The sequence below is a fragment of the Entelurus aequoreus genome, linkage group LG25, assembly GCF_033978785.1.
Source record: "Entelurus aequoreus isolate RoL-2023_Sb linkage group LG25, RoL_Eaeq_v1.1, whole genome shotgun sequence".
Classification (NCBI taxonomy): Eukaryota; Metazoa; Chordata; class Actinopteri; order Syngnathiformes; family Syngnathidae; genus Entelurus; species Entelurus aequoreus.
The window spans coordinates 8835216-8859446 of NC_084755.1; the positions used below are offsets into that span (position 1 = coordinate 8835216).

The 24231-nt window shown below is 38.1% G+C and overlaps 1 protein-coding gene across 2 annotated transcripts; it reads right to left on the reverse strand.

Moving 5' to 3' along the window:
• Nucleotides 1–23884, reverse strand: bri3 (brain protein I3). Of its 2 annotated transcripts, XM_062037203.1 has the most exons (4): nucleotides 23327–23884; nucleotides 6284–6392; nucleotides 642–809; nucleotides 1–357 (listed from the first exon to the last, which is right to left on the reverse strand). In XM_062037203.1, the coding sequence occupies exons 1-3, from the start codon at nucleotides 23472–23474 to the stop codon at nucleotides 677–679; spliced, it is 390 nt and encodes a 129-aa protein (XP_061893187.1). In that variant the 5' UTR covers nucleotides 23475–23884; the 3' UTR covers nucleotides 1–357; nucleotides 642–676. The 2 variants fall into 2 exon arrangements, with proteins under 2 accessions (XP_061893187.1, XP_061893186.1); XM_062037202.1 differs by having other exon boundaries at nucleotides 1–809.
• Nucleotides 23885–24231: the final 347 nt, after the last annotated feature.

Consider the following 24231-nt stretch of genomic DNA (forward strand, 5'->3'; position numbering starts at 1 on the left):
TTAGGTAGTATAATGTTTTAATAACAGAATTGAATACAAAAAGGAAGTCAATCAAGGGAGCGTCTATAAATGCGCGCCAAAACTTGGGTAGTATAATATTTGTGGTAACATAAACTGGTATATAAAAAGTGTGCATGCCAAGTGCTTCTTAAAGCAAAAATGTTCTCTCCGGTGACAGGACGTTATTTGTCGGACATCTTTGCAGGGGATGGAAGACATGTTTTGATTGTCTTGTTTATTAACAATACAAAATGGGCAAGGGCCTGTAACCAAAAAAATAATAAATCCAGCCATTTTTTTTGTGTACTCTTGGGAGACGTCAAACAGTGATGGAGGTGAAAGTACCTGAGGTTTGACCTGGGAGAAGCAAAACAATTAGAATAATCAGTGCAAATATGGCCCCCCCGAGATGAATACAGGAATAAATACAGCTGCAGGCATCCATCTTTCTTTGCACAATCATCCACATGCCTCACAAAGTGCCACAGATACTCCCGCTTCTGATCAGAAGAGCTCATGATTGACAGTTTCACTGCCTCTCAAAAAATAATACCATCTATATATATTTCTGCGTGGGACGTTAAAGCGAGCAGGTAAGGTAACATGGAAAGAAAAAAAAATAGTAAAGACAGTAAAAATACTGGATTGTTTGTGCTCTGAGGCGCGTTTCGTGCTTCTATCCGAAGGTGGCGCCGCAGTTGGGACAGCGCCTCTGACGCAGGGCGAAGCAGAAGAGGATGCCCAGCGGGAAGCAGAAGATGGCGCAGAGGATCCCCAGGCAGGTGAAGTCGTCCTCCAGGACGCCGACTCTGCACACACAGAAGACTCAATATTGGATTCTAGCAGATACACAAATCAGTCTAGTACCCGCACTATTTTACTACGAAGCCACACTGTTGTGACGCGTGGCTTGACATCGTTTTGCTGAAATAAGCAGGGGCGTCCATGAAAACGTTGCTCCTAAACCTGTATGTGCCTTCACAGATGTGTAAGTTACCCATGCCTTGGGCACTAATACACCCCCATACCATCACACATGCTGGCTTTTACACTTTGCGCCTAGAACAATCCGGATGGTTCTTTTCCTCTTTGTTCCGGAGGACACGACGTCCACAGTTTCCAAAAACAATTTGGAAATGTGGACTCGTCAGACCACAGAACACTTTTCCCACTTTGCATCAGTCCGTCTTGGATGAGCTCGGGCCCAGCGAAGTCGGCGCCGTTTCTGGGTGTTGTTGATAAATGACTGTGATTTGCATAGTAGAGTTTTAACTTGCACTTACAGATGTAGCGACAAACTGTAGTTACCGACAGTGGTTTACTGAAGTGTTCCTGAGCCCATGTGGTGATATCCTTTACACACTGTCGCTTTTTGATGCAGGGATCCAAGGTCACGGGCATTCAATGTTACGTGCAGATTCTCTGAACCTTTTAATGATATTACGGACGGTAGACGGTGAAATCCCTAAATTCCTTGCGATAGCTCATTGAGAAATGTTGTTCTTTAACTGTTGGACAATTTGCTCACGCATTTGCCACGCTGTTGTGACACGTGGCTTGGCATCGTTTTGCTGAAATAAGCAGGGGCGTCCATGAAAACGTTGCTCCAAAACCCGTATGTGCCTTTCAGCATTAATGGTGCCTTCACAGATGTGTAAGTTACCCATGCCTTGGGCACTAATACACCCCCATACCATCACACATGCTGGCTTTTACACTTTGCGCCTAGAACAATCCGGATGGTTCTTTTCCTCTTTGGTCCGGAGGACACATCGTCCACAGTTTCCAAAAACAATTTGAAATGTGGACTCGTCAGACCCAAGAACACTTTTCCCACTTTGCATCAGTCCATCTTAGATGAGCTCGGGCCCAGCGAAGCCGGCGGCGTTTCTGGGTGTTGTTGATAAATGGCTGTGGCTTTGCATAGTAGAGTTTTAACTTTCACTTACAGATGTAGCGACCAACTGTAGTTACCGACAGTGGTTATCTGAAGTGTTCCTGAGCCCATGCGGTGATATCCTTCACACACTGATGTCGCTTTTTGATACAGTACCGCCTCATCGCTTACGTGCAGTGATTTCTCTAGATTCTCTGAACCTTTTGATGATATTACGGACCTTAGATGGTGAAATCCCTAAATTCCTTGCAATAGCTGGTTGAGAAATGTTGTTCTTAAACTGTTCGACAATTTGTTGACAAAGTGGCGACCCTCGCCCCATCCTTGTTTGTGTATGACTGAGCATTTCATGGAAGCTGCTTTTATACCCAATCATGGCACCCACCTGTTCCCAATTAGCCTGTTCACCTGTGGGATGTTCCAAATAAGTGTTTGACTCAACTTTCTCAGTCTTTTTTGCCACTTGTGCCAGCTTTTTTGAAACATGTTGCAGGCATCAAATTCCAAATGAGCTAACATTTGCAAAAAATAACAAAGTTTACCAGTTCGAACATTAAATATCTCGTCTTTGCAGTCTATTCAATTGAATATAAGTTGAAAAGGATTTGCAAATCATTGTATTCTCTTTTTATTTACCATTTACATGTGTTGATTATTTTGTTCCATATAAGTGGTGATAACAGGAGAGAGAAATCAGCCCTGGTTTTGTACGCCAAGCAAACATTTCCCAGCCACTTTTAACCCGGCCTCAGTGACCAAACAAGGTGGTCTCATGACTGCAGCACACATACGTCTGTAGACCCTCGCCTGGAGGAGAAGCAAATCCACTCCTACGTTGGAAAAACTCTCCATAAAAGCTCATTTTGCTTCACTCAAATAGCTTTTTTTGTCACGTAACACACAACAAGATAGTAGTTTTTTGTTTGATATACTCCCCTCCGCAGTGCTTAACTTCTCTTTACACCTGCATGACCCTTGAGATTGTTAATATAATAATAATAATAATACCTGGGATTTATATAGCGCTTTTCTAATGGTAAATAAGCGACAGTTTGACCCCGGAACTGACCAATTGACGGTCAAGTTGTATTTGGCCACCCATCCAAATGATGAGAATCAGGTGTCCTAATCATAAAATCAAGCACTTAGGCATGGAGACTGTTTCTACAAACATTTGTGAAAGAATAGGCCGCTTTCAGTGATTTCCAGCGTGGAACTGTCATAGGATGCCACCTGTGCAACAAATCCAGTCGTGACATTTCCTCGCTCCTAAATATTCCAAAGTCAACTTTATCGTAAGAAAAGTGAAAAGTTTTGGGAACAACAGCAACTCAGCCACCAAGTGGTAGGCCACGTGAACTGACAGAGAGGGGTCAGCGGGTGCTGAAGCGCATAGTGCAAAGACTTTCTGCACGGTCACTTGCTACAGACTTCACGTGACCTTCCAATTAGCCCACGTACGGTACGCAGAGAGCTTCATGGAATGGGTTTTCATGGCCGAGCAGCTGAATCTAAGTCATACATCACCAAGTCCAATGCAAAGCACGTCGCCACTGGACTCTAGAGCAGTGGAGACGCCTTCTCTGGAGTGATGAATCACGCTTTTCCATCTGGCAATCTGATGGACCAGCCTGGGTTTGGAGGTTGCCAGGAGAACGCTACATTTCGGACTGCATTGTGCCGAGTGTGAAATTTGGTAGAGGAGGAATTATGGTGTGGGGTTGTTTTTCAGGAGTTGGGCTTGGCCCCTTAGTTCCAGTGAAAGGAACTTTGAATGCTCCAGGATACCAAAACATTTTGGACAATTCCATGCTCCCAACCTTGTGGGAACAGTTTGGAGCGGACCCCTTCCTCTTCCAACATGACTGTGCACCAGTGCACAAAGCAAGGTCCATAAAGACATGGATGACAGAGTCCGGTGTGGATGAACTTGACTGGCCTGCACAGAGTCCTGACCTGAACCCGATAGAACACCTTTGGGATGAATTAAAACGGAGACTGAGAGCCAGGCCTTCTCCACCAACATCAGTCTGTGACCACCTGGTGGCTGAGTTGCTGTTGTTCCCAAACTCTTCACTTTTCTTATAATAAAGCCGACAGTTGACTTTGGAATATTTCGGAGCGAGGACATTTCACGACTGGATTTGTTGCACAGGTGGCATCCCAGTGTTTCCCACACATTAATTTATTTGTGGCGGCCCGCCACGAAAGAATTACGTCAGCCACAAATAAAAAATTTTAAAAAAATATATATATATATATATTTTTTTGTCCTGTCCAGCTTCTCAGGCAAATCATATAGTTGATGTAGATGCCCATATCGGCTGTTCAGATTTACTTTACAAAAGAGAAGTGTAGGATACTTCTCTTGTTGCCTTATTTGTATTTGACTTTATTAAATGTATTTATATTAGAAACACAACATGTGTATATAACAAAGGGTGCAAAGTCTGCAGGAAGTAGGAAACACATGGTTAAGTGTAGGGAGTAAAACTGATGGCAGTCTAAAATTCAAGATTTTTGGAGCTCTTTGTTCAGTGGATCAGATGTTTGATGAAGCTCTGTGTCTATCTACCACCACTACTGTTTTTTGTTTATTTGTTACTGACTGTGGCAGGACACCTCTGCCTCTGTTTCACTTTATGTTGCTGGTAAATAATATGGTTGTAGTTAGAGATGTCCGATAATATCGGTCTGCCGATATTATCGGCCGATAAATGCGTTAAAATGTAATATCGGAAATTATCGGTATCGTTTTTTTTATTATCAGTATCGTTTTTATTTTTTTTATTTTTTATTAAATCCACATAAAAAACACAAGATACACTTACAATTAGTGCACCAACCCAAAAAACCTCCCTCCCCCATTCACACTCATTCACACAAAAGGGTTGTTTCTTTCTGTTATTAATATTCTGGTTCCTACATTATATATCAATATATATCAATACAGTCTGCAAGGGATACAGTCCGTAAGCACACATGATTGTGCGTGCTGCTGCTCCACTAATAATACTAACCTTTAACAGTTAATTTTACAAATTGTCATTAATTACTAGTTTCTATGTAACTGTTTTTATATTGTTTTACTTTCTTTTTTATTCAAGAAAATGTTTTTAATTTATTTATCTTATTTTATTTGATTCATTTTTTACCTTATCTTCACCATACCTGGTTGTCCAAATTAGGCATAATAATGTGTTAATTCCACGACTGTATATATCGGTTGATATCGGTATCGGTTGATATCGGTAATTAAAGAGTTGGACAATATTGGCATATTGGATATCGGCAAAAAGCCATTATCGGACATCCCTAGTTGTAGTAGTAGGCTAAAGTTAAATTATTTAGTATGCACTAATTAAAGGGGCAGAGCTTTAAGAGACATTTTAGCTTTTATATTTAATAAATATATTTCAGTGAATAACTTATTGTTCAAATCTGTATATAAATATGTACATAAAGTGTTGTAATTATATTGTAAAATGGATGGATGGATGGATGGATGGATGGACGTTTAAAACAAAACTGTTATTATTAATTAGTAAGTATACATTTTTTTAGCCTTTTTAGAGAAAATCATATCATTGTAGTAAATTATGCAAATTACTCGATGATGTCATGGTGACCACGCCCATAGCCACGCCCCCACCGCCACAGGTATCTTGGCAGTTTATGAGAAACACTGCATCCTATGACAGTTCCACGCTGGAAATCACTGAAAGCGGCCCATTCTTTCAAATGTTTGTAGAAACAGTCTCCATGCCTAAGTGCTTGATTTTATACACCTGTGGCCGGGCCAAGTGATTAGGACACCTGATTCTCATTATTTGGATGGGTGGCCAAATACTTTTGGCAATATAGTGTATATTTGTGCACTGCATGCAAACTGGATTTTATGAATTAAAATCAATACATTTGTCAAATTGAATTAATCCATTAATCGAGCTCTAATCATTTTTATTTTCAATACATTGACAACATTTATACGATTGTGTTAAAAAAAAAATACAATAGAATAAAACATTTTCATGCACTAATAATATATGTGTCCTTTCAGACGCCCCTTGCAACACTGCCATGTGCAATCACTTCCTTCTTTCTTTCTTGGCCCCGTCGCAATCCGGCCCCGTTACCTTTTGACCGTGCGGCTTCAAACCAAACATGTGACTGACGGGATGTTTGCTTGACGTCCCTCACAAGACACACATTTGCGTCACATTTGCTAGTGGTGATGACAAAAGACCTTTATAAGGACGGAAGCGCGGTAAAGGCTTTGTCACGGTGAACACTAGTCACTCACATTTCCCTCCTGGCCAAACAGAGAGACCACATACTTGGTACTAAACCATCATCAAGAGTCTATGGATGCTTGTTTGTCATTACCTGCAGGCGGGGCAGCCTCCTACCACCACCACAGAGGGCTGGATCACAGTGTAGGTCGCGGCGTAGGGCTGCTGGGATACAGCCATACCCGGTTGGGCAACGGGATACCCTGGGGGGGGGGGGGGGGGGGGAAATATGCACATGATGAACAACTAGAAGAGGCAATTCACGAAGGAATTACGTGCGAATGTTCCAACGCTGAAGTTGAACCGAAATGCTAATGGAACGTAGGATGAATGTGGAAAGGGTTTAAATGTTGAAGAGTTTGAATTTCCAGGAAAACCGGAATTTGGTTTGGAACTTGGGAAAGTGTTGGTTTGAATGTCCAGGATGAGTGGAATGTGTTGATGTTGGAATGGTTAGAATAGGTTGAAAAATGTGGGAATTGTGCAACTTGGAAAAAAAGTCCCATTCGTTTCAATGGAAAACTTCCTGGAATTTTGGGGAAAAGCTGGAATTTTTCAGTTAAAAACAACTTTGTTTTTTGTCCTGATTAAGAGGAATGTTTTGACAGTAAAACGGTTGAAGTGGGTTGAAAAATGTGGAAGGTGTAGTCGCCAGAAAAAAATTGTGAAAATAGGGCTTTGGAAAACCAGGAATTCTGGAAAACCCTGGAATTTTTTTGAACTTGGAAAAGGGGAAGTTTGAATTTTCTGGAAGGTGGAATATGTTGAAGTTGGAATGGTTTGAATAGGTTGAAAAATGTGGGAATTGTGCAACTTGGAAAAAAGTCCCATGCGTTTAAATGGAAAACTTCCTGGAATTTTGGGGAAAAGCTGGAATTTTTCAGTTAAAAACAACTTTGTTTTTTTGTCCTGATTAAGAGGAATGTTTTGACAGTAAAACGGTTGAAGTGGGTTGAAAAATGTGGAAGGAGTAGTCGCCAGAAGAAAATTGTGAGGGCTTTGGAAAACCAGGAATTCTGGAAAATCCTGGAATTTTTTTGAACTTGGAAAAGGGGAAGTTTGAATTTTCTGGAAGGTGGAATATGTTGAAGTTGGAATGGTTTGAATAGGTTGAAAAATGTGGGAATTGTGCAACTTGGAAAAAAAGTCCCATTCGTTTCAATGGAAAACTTCCTGGAATTTTGGGGAAAAGCTGGAATTTTTCAGTTAAAAACAACTTTGTTTTTTGTCCTGATTAAGAGGAATGTTTTGACAGTAAAACGGTTGAAGTGGGTTGAAAAATGTGGAAGGTGTAGTCGCCAGAAAAAAATTGTGAAAATAGGGCTTTGGAAAACCAGGAATTCTGGAAAACCCTGGAATTTTTTTGAACTTGGAAAAGGGGAAGTTTGAATTTTCTGGAAGGTGGAATATGTTGAAGTTGGAATGGTTTGAATAGGTTGAAAAATGTGGGAATTGTGCAACTTGGAAAAAAGTCCCATGCGTTTAAATGGAAAACTTCCTGGAATTTTGGGGAAAAGCTGGAATTTTTCAGTTAAAAACAACTTTGTTTTTTTGTCCTGATTAAGAGGAATGTTTTGACAGTAAAACGGTTGAAGTGGGTTGAAAAATGTGGAAGGAGTAGTCGCCAGAAGAAAATTGTGAGGGCTTTGGAAAACCAGGAATTCTGGAAAATCCTGGAATTTTTTTGAACTTGGAAAAGGGGAAGTTTGAATTTTCTGGAAGGTGGAATATGTTGAAGTTGGAATGGTTTGAATAGGTTGAAAAATGTGGGAATTGTGCAACTTGGAAAAAAAGTCCCATTCGTTTCAATGGAAAACTTCCTGGAATTTTGGGGAAAAGCTGGAATTTTTCAGTTAAAAACAACTTTGTTTTTTGTCCTGATTAAGAGGAATGTTTTGACAGTAAAACGGTTGAAGTGGGTTGAAAAATGTGGAAGGTGTAGTCGCCAGAAAAAAATTGTGAAAATAGGGCTTTGGAAAACCAGGAATTCTGGAAAATCCTGGAATTTTTTTGAACTTGGAAAAGGGGAAGTTTGAATTTTCTGGAAGGTGGAATATGTTGAAGTTGGAATGGTTTGAATAGGTTGAAAAATGTGGGAATTGTGCAACTTGGAAAAAAGTCCCATTCATTTCAATGGAAAACCTCCTGGAAATTTGGGGAAAAGCGGGATTTATCTTTTTTAATGATTAGGAGCATGAATGTCCTGAATGAGCTGAATTGGTTGGTGTTATAATTGTTCAAATCGGGCAAGAAATGTTGAAGTAGTTAAATGGTGTTAGGGAATTTCGGGAAATGCTGGAATTTTTTTTTTAAATGCTTTAAAAAATGCGAACGTTGTGAATGGTTGGTGCTGGAATTTTTCAAATCGGGCAAGAAATGTTGAAGTAGTTAAATTGTGTTAGGGAATTTCGGGAAATGCTGGAATTTTTTTTAAAAATGCTTTAAAAAATGCGAACGTTGTGAATGGTTGGTGTTGAAATTTTTTCAAATAGTTCGAGAAATGTACATTTTTAATTGAGAAATGGTTTTACGGATTTCCTGGAATTTCGGGGAAAAAACGGGAATTTTTCCAGTTCAAAAAACAACTTTGTTTCTTGTCTTGAAGTAGTTAAATGGTGTAAGGGAATTTCGGGAAATGCTGGAATTTTTTTTTTAAATGCTTTAAAAAATGCGAACGTTGTGAATGGTTGGTGCTGGAATTTTTCAAATCGTTCGAGAAATGTTGAAGTAGTTACATTTTTAATTGAGAAATGGCATTATGGATTTCCTGGAATTTCGGGCAAAAAACAGGAATTTTTCCAGTTCAAAAAACTAATTTGGTTTTTGTCCTGATTAAGAGGAATGATTTGACAGTAAAACGGTTGAAGTGGGTTGAAAAATGTGGAAGGAGTAGTAGCCAGAATTTTTTTTTTTTTTTTAAATAAGGCTTTGGAAAACCAGGAATTATGGAAAATCCTGGAATTTTTTTGAACTTGGAGAAAGGGAAGTTGGAATTTTCTGGAAGGTGGAATATGTTGAAGGTGGAATCGTTTGAATAGGTTGTGGGAATTGTGCAACTTGGAAAAAAGTCCCATTCGTTTCAATGGAAAACTTCCTGGAAATTTGGCGAAAAGAAGGATTTTTTTTTCTTCTTTTATGATTAGGAGCATGAATGTCCTGAATGAGCTGAATTGGTTGGTGTTGGAATTGTTTAAATCTTTCAAGAAATTTACATTTTTAATTCAGAAATGGTATTACGGATTTCCTGGAATATCGGGGGGAAAAACTGGAATTTTTCCTGATTAAGAGGAATGATTTGACAGTAAAACGGTTGAAGTGGGTTGAAAAATGTAGAAGGTGTAGTCGCCAGAAAAAAATTGTGAAAATAGGGCTTTGGAAAACCAGGAATTCTGGAAAATCCTGGAATTTTTTTGAACTTGGAAAAAGGGAAGTTTGAATTTTCTGGAAGGTGGAATATGTTGAAGGTGGAATGGTTTGAATAGGTTGAAAAATGTGGTAATTGTGCAACTTGGAAAAAAGTCCCATTCGTTTCAACGGAAAACTTCCTGGAAATTTGGGGAAAAGCGGGATTTTTTTTTAAAAATGATTAGGAGCATGAATGTCCTGAATGAGCTGAATTGGTTGGTGTTAGAATTGTTCAAATCGGGCAAGAAATGTTGAAATAGTTAAATGGTGTTAGGGAATTTCGGGAAATGCTGGAATTTTTTTTAAAAAATGCTTTAAAAAATGCTTTAAAAAATGCGAACGTTGTGAATGGTTGGTGCTGGAATTTTTCAAATCGTTCGAGAAATGTTGAAGTAGTTACATTTTTTATTGAGAAATGGCATTATGGATTTCCTGGAATTTCGGGCAAAACACAGGAATTTTTCCAGTTCAAAAAACAAATGTGTTTTTTGTCCTGATTAAGAGGAATGATTTGACAGTAAAACGGTTGAAGTGGGTTGAAAAATGTGGAAGGAGTAGTAGCCATAAAAAAAGTGAAAATAGGGCTTTGGAAAACCAGGAATTCTGGAAAATCCTGGAATTTTTTTTAACTTGGAAAAAGGGAAGTTTGAATTTTCTGGAAGGTGGAATATGTTGAAGTTGGAATGGTTTGAATAGGTTGAAAAATGTGGGAATTGTGCAACTTGGAAAAAAGTCCCATTCATTTCAATGGAAAACCTCCTGGAAATTTGGGGAAAAGCGGGATTTTTCAATTTTTATGATTAGGAGCATGAATGTCCTGAATGAGCTGAATTGGTTGGTGTTGGAATTGTTTAAATCTTTCAAGCAATGTACATTTTTAATTGAGAAATGGTATTACGGATTTCCTGGAATATCGGGGGAAAAAACTGGAATTTTTCCTGATTAAGAGGAATGATTTGACAGTAAAACGGTTGAAGTGGGTTGAAAAATGTGGAAGGAGTAGTCGCCAGAAAAAAATTGTGAAAATAGGGCTTTGGAAAACCAGGAATTCTGGAAAATCCTGGAATTTTTTTGAACTTGGAAAAAGGGAAGTTTGAATTTTCTGGAAGGTGGAATATGTTGAAGTTGGAATGGTTTGAATAGGTTGAAAAATGTGGGAATTGTGCAACTTGGAAAAAAGTCCAATTCATTTGAATGGAAAACCTCCTGGAAATTTGGGGAAAAGCGGGATTTTTTAATTTTTATGATTAGGAGCATGAATGTCCTGAATGAGCTGAATTGGTTGGTGTTGGAATTGTTTAAATCTTTCAAGCAATGTACATTTTTAATTGAGAAATGGTATTACGGATTTCCTGGAATATCGGGGGGAAAAAATGGAATTTTTCCTGATTAAGAGGAATGATTTGACAGTAAAACGGTTGAAGTGGGTTGAAAAATGTGGAAGGTGTAGTCGCCAGAAAAAAATTGTGAAAATAGGGCTTTGGAAAACCAGGAATTCTGGAAAACCCTGGAATTTTTTTGAACTTGGAAAAGGGGAAGTTTGAATTTTCTGGAAGGTGGAATATGTTGAAGTTGGAATGGTTTGAATAGGTTGAAAAATGTGGGAATTGTGCAACTTGGAAAAAAGTCCCATGCGTTTAAATGGAAAACTTCCTGGAATTTTGGGGAAAAGCTGGAATTTTTCAGTTAAAAACAACTTTGTTTTTTTGTCCTGATTAAGAGGAATGTTTTGACAGTAAAACGGTTGAAGTGGGTTGAAAAATGTGGAAGGAGTAGTCGCCAGAAGAAAATTGTGAGGGCTTTGGAAAACCAGGAATTCTGGAAAATCCTGGAATTTTTTTGAACTTGGAAAAGGGGAAGTTTGAATTTTCTGGAAGGTGGAATATGTTGAAGTTGGAATGGTTTGAATAGGTTGAAAAATGTGGGAATTGTGCAACTTGGAAAAAAAGTCCCATTCGTTTCAATGGAAAACTTCCTGGAATTTTGGGGAAAAGCTGGAATTTTTCAGTTAAAAACAACTTTGTTTTTTGTCCTGATTAAGAGGAATGTTTTGACAGTAAAACGGTTGAAGTGGGTTGAAAAATGTGGAAGGTGTAGTCGCCAGAAAAAAATTGTGAAAATAGGGCTTTGGAAAACCAGGAATTCTGGAAAATCCTGGAATTTTTTTGAACTTGGAAAAGGGGAAGTTTGAATTTTCTGGAAGGTGGAATATGTTGAAGTTGGAATGGTTTGAATAGGTTGAAAAATGTGGGAATTGTGCAACTTGGAAAAAAGTCCCATTCATTTCAATGGAAAACCTCCTGGAAATTTGGGGAAAAGCGGGATTTATCTTTTTTAATGATTAGGAGCATGAATGTCCTGAATGAGCTGAATTGGTTGGTGTTATAATTGTTCAAATCGGGCAAGAAATGTTGAAGTAGTTAAATGGTGTTAGGGAATTTCGGGAAATGCTGGAATTTTTTTTTTAAATGCTTTAAAAAATGCGAACGTTGTGAATGGTTGGTGCTGGAATTTTTCAAATCGGGCAAGAAATGTTGAAGTAGTTAAATTGTGTTAGGGAATTTCGGGAAATGCTGGAATTTTTTTTAAAAATGCTTTAAAAAATGCGAACGTTGTGAATGGTTGGTGTTGAAATTTTTTCAAATAGTTCGAGAAATGTACATTTTTAATTGAGAAATGGTTTTACGGATTTCCTGGAATTTCGGGGAAAAAACGGGAATTTTTCCAGTTCAAAAAACAACTTTGTTTCTTGTCTTGAAGTAGTTAAATGGTGTAAGGGAATTTCGGGAAATGCTGGAATTTTTTTTTTAAATGCTTTAAAAAATGCGAACGTTGTGAATGGTTGGTGCTGGAATTTTTCAAATCGTTCGAGAAATGTTGAAGTAGTTACATTTTTAATTGAGAAATGGCATTATGGATTTCCTGGAATTTCGGGCAAAAAACAGGAATTTTTCCAGTTCAAAAAACTAATTTGGTTTTTGTCCTGATTAAGAGGAATGATTTGACAGTAAAACGGTTGAAGTGGGTTGAAAAATGTGGAAGGAGTAGTAGCCAGAATTTTTTTTTTTTTTTTAAATAAGGCTTTGGAAAACCAGGAATTATGGAAAATCCTGGAATTTTTTTGAACTTGGAGAAAGGGAAGTTGGAATTTTCTGGAAGGTGGAATATGTTGAAGGTGGAATCGTTTGAATAGGTTGTGGGAATTGTGCAACTTGGAAAAAAGTCCCATTCGTTTCAATGGAAAACTTCCTGGAAATTTGGCGAAAAGAAGGATTTTTTTTTTTTCTTTTATGATTAGGAGCATGAATGTCCTGAATGAGCTGAATTGGTTGGTGTTGGAATTGTTTAAATCTTTCAAGAAATTTACATTTTTAATTCAGAAATGGTATTACGGATTTCCTGGAATATCGGGGGGAAAAACTGGAATTTTTCCTGATTAAGAGGAATGATTTGACAGTAAAACGGTTGAAGTGGGTTGAAAAATGTAGAAGGTGTAGTCGCCAGAAAAAAATTGTGAAAATAGGGCTTTGGAAAACCAGGAATTCTGGAAAATCCTGGAATTTTTTTGAACTTGGAAAAAGGGAAGTTTGAATTTTCTGGAAGGTGGAATATGTTGAAGGTGGAATGGTTTGAATAGGTTGAAAAATGTGGTAATTGTGCAACTTGGAAAAAAGTCCCATTCGTTTCAACGGAAAACTTCCTGGAAATTTGGGGAAAAGCGGGATTTTTTTTTAAAAATGATTAGGAGCATGAATGTCCTGAATGAGCTGAATTGGTTGGTGTTAGAATTGTTCAAATCGGGCAAGAAATGTTGAAATAGTTAAATGGTGTTAGGGAATTTCGGGAAATGCTGGAATTTTTTTTAAAAAATGCTTTAAAAAATGCGAACGTTGTGAATGGTTGGTGCTGGAATTTTTCAAATCGTTCGAGAAATGTTGAAGTAGTTACATTTTTTATTGAGAAATGGCATTATGGATTTCCTGGAATTTCGGGCAAAACACAGGAATTTTTCCAGTTCAAAAAACAAATGTGTTTTTTGTCCTGATTAAGAGGAATGATTTGACAGTAAAACGGTTGAAGTGGGTTGAAAAATGTGGAAGGAGTAGTAGCCATAAAAAAAGTGAAAATAGGGCTTTGGAAAACCAGGAATTCTGGAAAATCCTGGAATTTTTTTTAACTTGGAAAAAGGGAAGTTTGAATTTTCTGGAAGGTGGAATATGTTGAAGTTGGAATGGTTTGAATAGGTTGAAAAATGTGGGAATTGTGCAACTTGGAAAAAAGTCCCATTCATTTCAATGGAAAACCTCCTGGAAATTTGGGGAAAAGCGGGATTTTTCAATTTTTATGATTAGGAGCATGAATGTCCTGAATGAGCTGAATTGGTTGGTGTTGGAATTGTTTAAATCTTTCAAGCAATGTACATTTTTAATTGAGAAATGGTATTACGGATTTCCTGGAATATCGGGGGAAAAAACTGGAATTTTTCCTGATTAAGAGGAATGATTTGACAGTAAAACGGTTGAAGTGGGTTGAAAAATGTGGAAGGAGTAGTCGCCAGAAAAAAATTGTGAAAATAGGGCTTTGGAAAACCAGGAATTCTGGAAAATCCTGGAATTTTTTTGAACTTGGAAAAAGGGAAGTTTGAATTTTCTGGAAGGTGGAATATGTTGAAGTTGGAATGGTTTGAATAGGTTGAAAAATGTGGGAATTGTGCAACTTGGAAAAAAGTCCAATTCATTTGAATGGAAAACCTCCTGGAAATTTGGGGAAAAGCGGGATTTTTTAATTTTTATGATTAGGAGCATGAATGTCCTGAATGAGCTGAATTGGTTGGTGTTGGAATTGTTTAAATCTTTCAAGCAATGTACATTTTTAATTGAGAAATGGTATTACGGATTTCCTGGAATATCGGGGGGAAAAAATGGAATTTTTCCTGATTAAGAGGAATGATTTGACAGTAAAACGGTTGAAGTGGGTTGAAAAATGTGGAAGGAGTAGTCGCCAGAAAAAAATTGTGAAAATAGGGCTTTGGAAAACCAGGAATTCTGGAAAATCCTGGAATTTTTTTGAACTTGGAAAGAGGGAAGTTTGAATTTTCTGGAAGGTGGAATATGTTGAAGGTGGAATGGTTTGAATAGGTTGAAAAATGTGGGGATTGTGCAACTTGGAAAAAAGTCCCATTCGTTTCAACTGAAAACTTCCTGGAAATTTGGGGAAAAGCGGGATTTTTTTTGGAAAATGATTAGGAGCATGAATGTCCTGAATGAGCTGAATTGGTTGGTGTTAGAATTGTTCAAATCGGGCAAGAAATGTTGAAGTAGTTAAATGGTGTTAGGGAATTTCGGGAAATGCTGGAATTTTTTTTTAAAAATGCTTTAAAAAATGCGAACGTTGTGAATGGTTGGTGCTGGAATTTTTCAAATTGTTCGAGAACTGTTGAAGTAGTTACATTTTTAATTGAGAAATGGCATTGTGGATTTCCTGGAATTTCGGGCAAAAAACAGGAATTTTTCCAGTTCAAAAAACACATTTGTTTTTTTTTCCTGATTAAGAGGAATGTTTTGACAGTAAAACGGTTGAAGTGGGTTGAAAAATGTGGAAGGAGTAGTAGCCATAAAAAAAAGTGAAAATAGGGCTTTGGAAAACCAGGAATTCTGGAAAATCCTGGAATTTTTTTGAACTTGGAAAAGGGGAAGTTTGAATTTTCTGGAAGGTGGAATATGTTGAAGTTTGAATGGTTTGAATAGGTTGAAAAATGTGGGAATTGTGCAACTTGGAAAAAAGTCCCATTCGTTTCAACGGAAAACTTCCTGGAAATTTGGGGAAAAGCTGGATTTTTTTTGGAAAATGAATGAGCTGAATTAGTTGGTGTTGGAATTGTTCAAATCGGGCAAGAAATGTTGAAGTAGTTAAATGGTGTTAGGGAATTTCGGGAAATGCTGGAATTTTTTTTTTAAATGCTTTAAAAAATGCAAACATTGTGAATGGTTGGTGCTGGAATTTTTCAAATCGTTCGAGAAATTTACATTTTAATTGAGAAATGGCATCATGGATTTCCTGGAATTTCGGGGAAACCGGGAATTTTTCCAGTTCAAAAAACAAATTTGTTTTTTGTCCTGATTAAGAGGAATGATTTGACAGTAAAACGGTTGAAGTGGGTTGAAAAATGTGGAAGGAGTAGTCGCCAGAAAAAAATTGTGAAAATAGGGCTTTGGAAAACCAGGAATTCTGGAAAATCCTGGAATTTTTTTGAAATTGAAAAAGGGGAAGTTTGAATTTTCTGGAAGGTGGAATATGTTGAAGTTGGAATGGTTTGAATAGGTTGAAAAATGTGGGAATTGTGCAACTTGGAAAAAAGTCCCATTCATTTCAATGGAAAACCTCCTGGAAATTTGGGGAAAAGCGGGATTTTTTTTTTTTTTTATGATTAGCAGCATGAATGTCCTGAATGAGCTGAATTGGTTGGTGTTGGAATTGTTTAAATCTTTCAAGCAATGTACATTTTTAATTGAGAAATGGTATTACGGATTTCCTGGAATATCGGGGGAAAAAACTGGAATTTTTCCTGATTAAGAGGAATGATTTGACAGTAAAACGGTTGAAGTGGGTTGAAAAATGTGGAAGGAGTAGTCGCCAGAAAACAATTGTGAAAATAGGGCTTTGGAAAACCAGGAAATCTGGAAAATCCTGGAATTTTTTTGAACTTGGAAAGAGGGAAGTTTGAATTTTCTGGAAGGTGGAATATGTTGAAGGTGGAATGGTTTGAATAGGTTGAAAACTGTGAAAATGGTGGAAGTTTGAAAAACGGCCAATTCATTTTGAATGGGGAAAATGTCCCGGAAAACCTGGAAATCTGAGAAATCTGGGAAATTTTGGAATCCGTCAAGAGAAAGCCCACGATTCCTGAATAGGCTGAACAGTTTGCAGTTGGAACACTTTCAATCGGGTGAAAAATGTGGAAGGTAGAGCTGTTAACGTATTTTACTCATGTTTAAATAACTTTTACTGCAAATGAATATCGGCTTCAAATATCGGATACCGGCCTCCTTGACTGCTAATCATCGGTATGGGCCCTAAAAAAAAGAAATAACGGTCAAGCTTTACAAAGTATATCTATTAAAACAAAGATTTGTACGTTTATTTTGGATCGTGTTCAAGCTTTATTGACATTTTAGCCGGCAAAGCAGTTTAAATGAACTTTGATACCGTGCAGTGGCCTGATATAACAACACACCATAATACTTGTTTACACACTGCAATCAGAAGATGTTAAAGCGGCATTACGTTTCTGTCATTTTAGATCGGGGACCACGTGGAGAAAAATCTACTCCCGAGTGGGCCGGACTGGTAAAATCACGGCACGATAACTTAAAAATAAAGACAACTTCAGATTGTTTTTTTGTTTAAAAATAGAACACGCACATTCTGAAAATGTACAAATCATAATGTTGTTGTTTTGTTTTTTTACACTTACATGTTGCGGTTACTAGTATTTTATCTTTATTTGTCGTTATTTATACTTTTTGAATAAATGATGTGATAACGTTCATCAGTCAACTCGTTGGTTTTAATTTCCAATCTATCAAGATAAAAAAATATCAGATTCAAATTACAGGATGTTATTTATGTTGTTTGATTATTTTCCTCGACTGGTGCACTAACATCATGTGCAGTGTTTCCCACACATTCATTTATTTGTGGCGGCCCGCCACGAAAGAATTACGTCCGCCACAAATTTAAAAAAATAAAATAAAAAATATATATATATATATTTTTTGTCCTGTCCAGCTTCTCAGGCAAATCTTATAGTTCATGTAGATGACCATATCGGCTGTTCAGATTTACTTTACAAAAGAGAAGTGTAGGATACTTCTCTTGTTGCCTTATTTGTATTTGACCACTACTGTTTTCTGTTTATTTGTTACTGACTGTGGCAGGACACCTCTGCCTCTGTTTCACTTTATGTTGCTGGTAAATAATATGGTTGTAGTAGTAGGCTAAAGTTAAATTATTTAGTATGCACTAATTAAAGGAGCAGAGCTTTAAGAGACATTTTAGCTTTTATATTTTATAAGATATATTTTTTGTAAGAACCACAATTAACAAATATATTTCAGTGAATAACTTATTGTTCAAATCTGTATATAAATATGTACAGAAAGTGTTGTAATTATATTGTAAAATGGATGGATGGACGTTTAAAACAAAACTGTTATTATTAATTAGTAAGTATATATTTTTTTAGCCTTTTTAGAGAAAATCATATCATTATAGTAAATTATGCAAATTACTCGATGATGTCATGGTGACCACGCCCATAACCACACCCATAGCCACGCCCCCATCGCCACATGTATCTTGGCAGTTTATGGGAAACACTGTCAAGCTTTATTGACATTTTAGCCGGCAAAGCAGTTTACCTGAACTTTGATACCAATCAATACCATAATACTTGTTTACACACTGCAATCATAAGCTATTAAAGCAGCATTACATTTATGTCTTAACACTTTTGTTGTCGTTGCAGCTTATCGCGATGAAGTCCTACTTCCGGTATGCATTTAAGACTTCCGCCCTTACACCTCAGAGAGTAACACCCTGTTGCTAAAAAACGTGTACGTTATGCATATTGTAGAGATTGCTTGTGGTTTATGTGAAACCTTAAAAGCGAATTTCTGTGCACGTTATCGCTAGTTTTGTGACGCTAAAGAGCGACAGAAACAGCGCAAGATAGCATGAAACGATACCGGAAGTGGGTGGATCATGTTCAAGCTTTATTGACATTTTAGCCGGCAAAGCAGTTTTATGTGAACTTTGATACCATAATACTTGTTTACACACTGTAATCATAAGCTATAAATAATAATGGATGTATAATTGTTTGTATATAGTATATAATTGGTACAAAGGTCTAACTAACATGTGTACAATGATATGCACATGTCGTTACTGTGTTTATAATTGAACAGTGTTTATGTGGCGTACAAGGTGTATTTATAACATGTTTTGCAAAGGAGATTTTATATTATTTGGAAGCTCATCTTGTATTTGACATTGTTTATAGGGTTAGACGCAAAAAGTGTTCAACTTCAGCCTAAACCAGTCCTGGGCAAAATAAGGCCCACATGCGGCCCGTTAAGCTTTTCAATCTGGCCCGCCGGACATTCCCAAATAATTTTTTTTAGATGTTTAAGATGGAAAGTGTAGCTGCCATTATGATGTGCAGTCATGTTTTCTAATGACCGTAAGTCTTCAACTACACTAAGTATTTCAATGCTTGGAATCTGTGCTTTTGGATGATATACCAGTTACTATGGTAATCTAATTAGTTACTATGGTAATCGACGTCACAGCAGCTCAGACGAGGCACCAAGCAGTGTGGGTGGAAGCGTGTCCACAGACGCGGAAGGAGATTTTCACAACAAAGTTCTAAAGCTTAGTGATATATCAGATATATCAGATTGTAGGTGGGTTTATTTTGTACCCTTCGCGTTCATATTTCACTGTTTGTTGCATTTTTGTTGCGTTTCACTTGTTTGTAAAATATGTCGATCGAAAGGGGGTGTGACATTCATTTTGTCAATATTCAGTGTTAGTGATGGGTTGATGAGGCGTCATGAAGCGTTTCTACACGTTGCAAAACTGTATTGATACTGTGTCTATCGTGTCACTAAATACTGACATCTGCTGGACATTAAAAATCCCTACAGGCAACCTATGGACCGACTCAACTGACACTGATTTTATGACCTAGTATATACAATAATATAAACCAAGTCATTGTATTTCATTTAGGATTATTTCATATCTTCATTTAAATAAAAATATATTTTTTATCTTTTTTAGATAGTCAATAAATAATGTAAACATGTATCGTAACATGGAAATCTAAGAGAACGTGTTGTGAATGAGGATGCTTGTGGACTGGGAATTGTTTTTGTTTTGTTTTTACACATTTTTACTTTAAAAAAAAACAGTTTTTCAATCGTATTAAATTTTTGACGATTTCTCTTCTTAGTTATTATTTCTCCGGCTGCAGAAAAGACCCGCTCACAGGGCACAGAGGAGGCGGCAGTGCGACACAGGTCGCGTTTCAGTCACGTGACCGAAACAGCGCATGATCGGTCACGTGACTTTCTAAAAGCGGTACGCGCACCGACACAGGGTGTTGCTCTATGAACTCGACACATGTTGCCGGACCCATCACTATTCAATGTTTTATCGTTCATAGAAAAATTTAAATTTCCATTACGTTTAAGGCGGTCTGTCATAATGTTTTTAGCATTCAATCAGACATTATTGTGAGGTTTTGTATTAGTGTTCCTAAAAATAGATATACCGGCCCCCAGACACATTTTTTTCTCTAAATGTGGCCCCCGAGTCAAAATAATTGCCCAGGCCTGGCCTAAACCCTTTGGGTCTGCAACATTTTAAATTTATGAATGTACAACTGTTTGTTTATGTAAAACTGTTTGTTTATTTTGTTGACCACTGACCGAAGAATAATAAATTAATAAACTAAGCTATTAAAGCAGCATTACGTTTCTGTCTACAGCGCAAGATAGCATGAAACAATACCGGAAGTGGGTGGATCATGTTCAAGCTTTATTGACATTTTAGCCGGCAAAGCAGTTTTATGTGAACTTTGATACCATAATACTTGTTTACACACTGTAATCATAAGCTATTAAAGCGGCATTACGTTTCTGTCTAACACTTTTGTTGTCGTCGCAGTTTATCGCGATGAAGTCCTACTTCCGGGATGCGATTTAAGACCTCCGCCCTTACACCTCAGAAAGTAACACCCTGTTGCCAAAAAAACGTGTACATTACGCATATTGTAGCGATTTGTTGTGGTTTATGTGAAAAAAGCGCATTTCCGTGCATGTTATCGCTAGTTTTGTGACGCTAAAGCGCAAGCTCGCTTGAAACGATACCGGAAGTGGGTGTATCATGTTCAAGCTTTTTTGACATTTTAGCCGGCAAAGCAGTTTACCTGAACTTTGATACCAATCAATACCAAAATATTTGTTTACACACTGCAATCATAAGCTATTAAAGCAGCATTATGTTTATGTCTTAACACTTTTGTTGTCGTCGCAGTTTATCGCGATGAAGTCCTACTTCCGGGATGCGATTTAAGACTTCCGCCCTTACACCTCCAGAAAGTAACACCCTGTTGCCAAAAAAACGTGTACATTACGCATATTGTAGCGATTTGTTGTGGTTTATGTGGGAAAACGCGCATTTCCGTGCATGTTATCGCTAGTTTTGTGACGCTAAAGCGCAAGCTCGCTTGAAACGATTCCGGAAGTGGGTGTATTATGTTCAAGCTTTTTTGACATTTTAGCCGGCAAAGCAGTTTACCTGAACTTTGATACCAATCAATACCAAAATACTTGTTTACACACTGCAATCATAAGCTATTAAAGCAGCATTATGTTTATGTCTTAACACTTTTGTTGTCGTTGCAGCTTATTGCGATGAAGTCCTACTTCCGGTATGCATTTAAGATTTCCGCCCTTACACCTCAGAAAGTAACACCCTGTTGCTAAAAAACGTGTACGTTATGCATATTGTAGAGATTGCTTTGGTTTAAGTGAAACCTTAAAAGCGAATTTCTGTGCACGTTATCGCTAGTTTTGTGACGCTAAAGGGCGACAGAAACAGGCAAGATAGCATGAAACAATACCGGAAGTGGGTGGATCATGTTCAAGCTTTATTGACATTTTAGCCGGCAAAGCAGTTTTATGTGAACTTTGATACCATAATACTTGTTTACACACTGTAATCATAAGCTATTAAAGCGGCATTACGTTTCTGTCTAACACTTTTGTTGTCGTCGCAGTTTATCGCGATGAAGTCCTACTTCCGGGATGCGATTTAAGACTTCCGCCCTTACACCTCAGAAAGTAACACCCTGTTGCCAAAAAAAACGTGTACATTACACATATTGTAGCGATTTGTTGTGGTTTATGTGAAAAAAGCGCATTTCCGTGCATGTTATCGCTAGTTTTGTGACGCCAAAGAGCAACAGAAACAGCGCAAACTGGCTTGAAACTATACCGGAAGTGAGTGTATCATGTTCAAGCTTTATTGACATTTTAGCCGGCAAAGCAGTTTACCTGAACTTTGATACCAATCAATACCATAATACTTGTTTACACACTGCAATCATACGCTATTAAAGCAGCATTACATTTATGTATTTTTTAACATGGCTGTGCAGCACTTTGGAAACATTTTTGTTGTGTAAATGTGCTATATAAATAAAGTGGATTGGATTGGATTGATGTCTTAACACATTTGTTGTCGTTGCAGCTTATCGCGATGAAGTCCTACTTCCGGTATGCATTTAAGAGTTCCGCCCTTACACCTCAGAAAGTAACACCCTGTTGATAAAAAAACGTGTACGTTATGCATATTGTAGAGATTGCTTTGGTTTAAGTGAAACCTTTAAAAGCGAATTTCTGTGCACGTTATCGCTAGTTTTGTGACGCTAAAGAGCGACAGAAACAGCGCAAGATAGCATGAAACAATACCGGAAGTGGGTGGATCATGTTCAAGCTTTATTGACATTTTAGCCGGCAAAGCAGTTTTATGTGAACTTTGATACCATAATACTTGTTTACACACTGTAATCATAAGCTATTAAAGCGGCATTACGTTTCTGTCTAACACTTTTGTTGTCGTCGCAGTTTATCGCGATGAAGTCCTACTTCCGGGATGCGATTTAAGACTTCCGCCTTACACCTCAGAAAGTAACACCCTGTTGCCAAAAAACGTGTACATTATGCATATTGTAGCGATTTGTTGTGGTTTATGTGAAAAAAGCGCATTTCCGTGCATGTTATCGCTAGTTTTGTGACGCTAAAGCGCACGCTCGCTTGAAACGATACCGGAAGTGGGTGTATCATGTTCAAGCTTTTTTGACATTTTAGCCGGCAAAGCAGTTTACCTGAACTTTGATACCAATCAATACCAAAATACTTGTTTACACACTGCAATCATAAGCTATTAAAGCAGCATTATGTTTATGTCTTAACACTTTTGTTGTCGTCGCAGTTTATCGCGATGAAGTCCTACTTCCGGGATGCGATTTAAGACTTCCGCCCTTACACCTCCAGAAAGTAACACCCTGTTGCTAAAAAAACGTGTACGTTATGCATATTGTAGAGATTGCTTTGGTTTAAGTGAAACCTTTAAAAGCGAATTTCTGTGCACGTTATCGCAAGTTTTGTGACGCTAAGAGCGACAGAAACAGGGCAAGATAGCATGAAACAATACCGGAACTGGGTGGATCATGTTCAAGCTTTATTGACATTTTAGCCGGCAAAGCAGTTTTATGTGAACTTTGATACCATAATACTTGTTTACACACTGTAAATCATAAGCTATTAAAGCGGCATTACGTTTCTGTCAAACACTTTGTTGTCGTCGCAGTTTATAGCGATGAAGTCCTACTTCCGGGATGCGATTGAAGACTTCCGCCCTTACACCTCAGAAAGTAACACACTGTTGTCAAAAAAACGTGTACATTACGCATATTGTAGCGATTTGTTGTGGTTTATGTGGGAAAACGCGCATTTCCGTGCATGTTATCGCTAGTTTTGCGACGCTAAAGAGCGACAGAAACAGCGCAAGCTGGCTTGAAACGATACCGGAAGTGGGCGGCAGTGAGTCATCTCCGAAATGTCTGCCAATGCGACACACGCAGGGCGAGCAAACCTACCTTGGCCGCCGTCTGGGTACTGGTATGGCGGCGGGGCCGGAGTCGGGATAGCCCCGTAGCCGTGCTGCGGCGGGCCATACTCGTAAGCCCCGGGGACGGCGTGGTAGGCGGGAGGTCTGTCCTGGAGAATGGGCTTGCTGTCCACCATGTCAGCCGCCGTACTGCGTCCTCAGGTTACCCGCTTTTTGCTTGTCCAACTTCAAAGGAAGTAACCTCAAGGTGGGTCCGACACTACTTTCACTTCGTCGTCAGCGAAACACGACGAGGCTAGTACACAAACGGTGGCGACGTACAAAACGAAACAAAGAAAAGACGCTGCGCCAAAAATGAAAGTTCGTTTCTCTCCATGCGCCAACTTTCGTCCGCCGCGACGCGTAAATAATAACAACAAAAAAAGGCCAAACGTCCACGTAGCGGCAGGAATGTTCCTTGATTTAACTTAATTCCATGTCGCTTCTCTTAGTACTTGGTCCCTCACAGCAGAAGAAAAATCAGCACATTGTCACTCAAACTCACTGAAGGCTTTTCCTCCGTGGGTTGTCACAAGAGAACAATCATGTGACGAGACGCTCTATGCGCGCGCCAGTCTTCTTAAAGAGACAGTACACCAAAACAAACCCGATTATTTTCATTGTTTTATTAATCTCCTTTATTGATGTGCATCTTTGATCGATAGACAATTCAACTTCAGAAACTAAACAGGCATTTACACACCAATGCCTGAGAAGGAGCAGGATGAAGAAAAATCTTATATTTTCCTGCCCCCTTCAACATAATGCATAGTCTTATTCAATGGGTAGCATACAAACCAAACAAATATATCCAAATATAATGAAAACACAAGTGCAAAACTTCATGAAGTACAAACAGAACAAAAAAAGTAATATACACCTCACAGGATTATA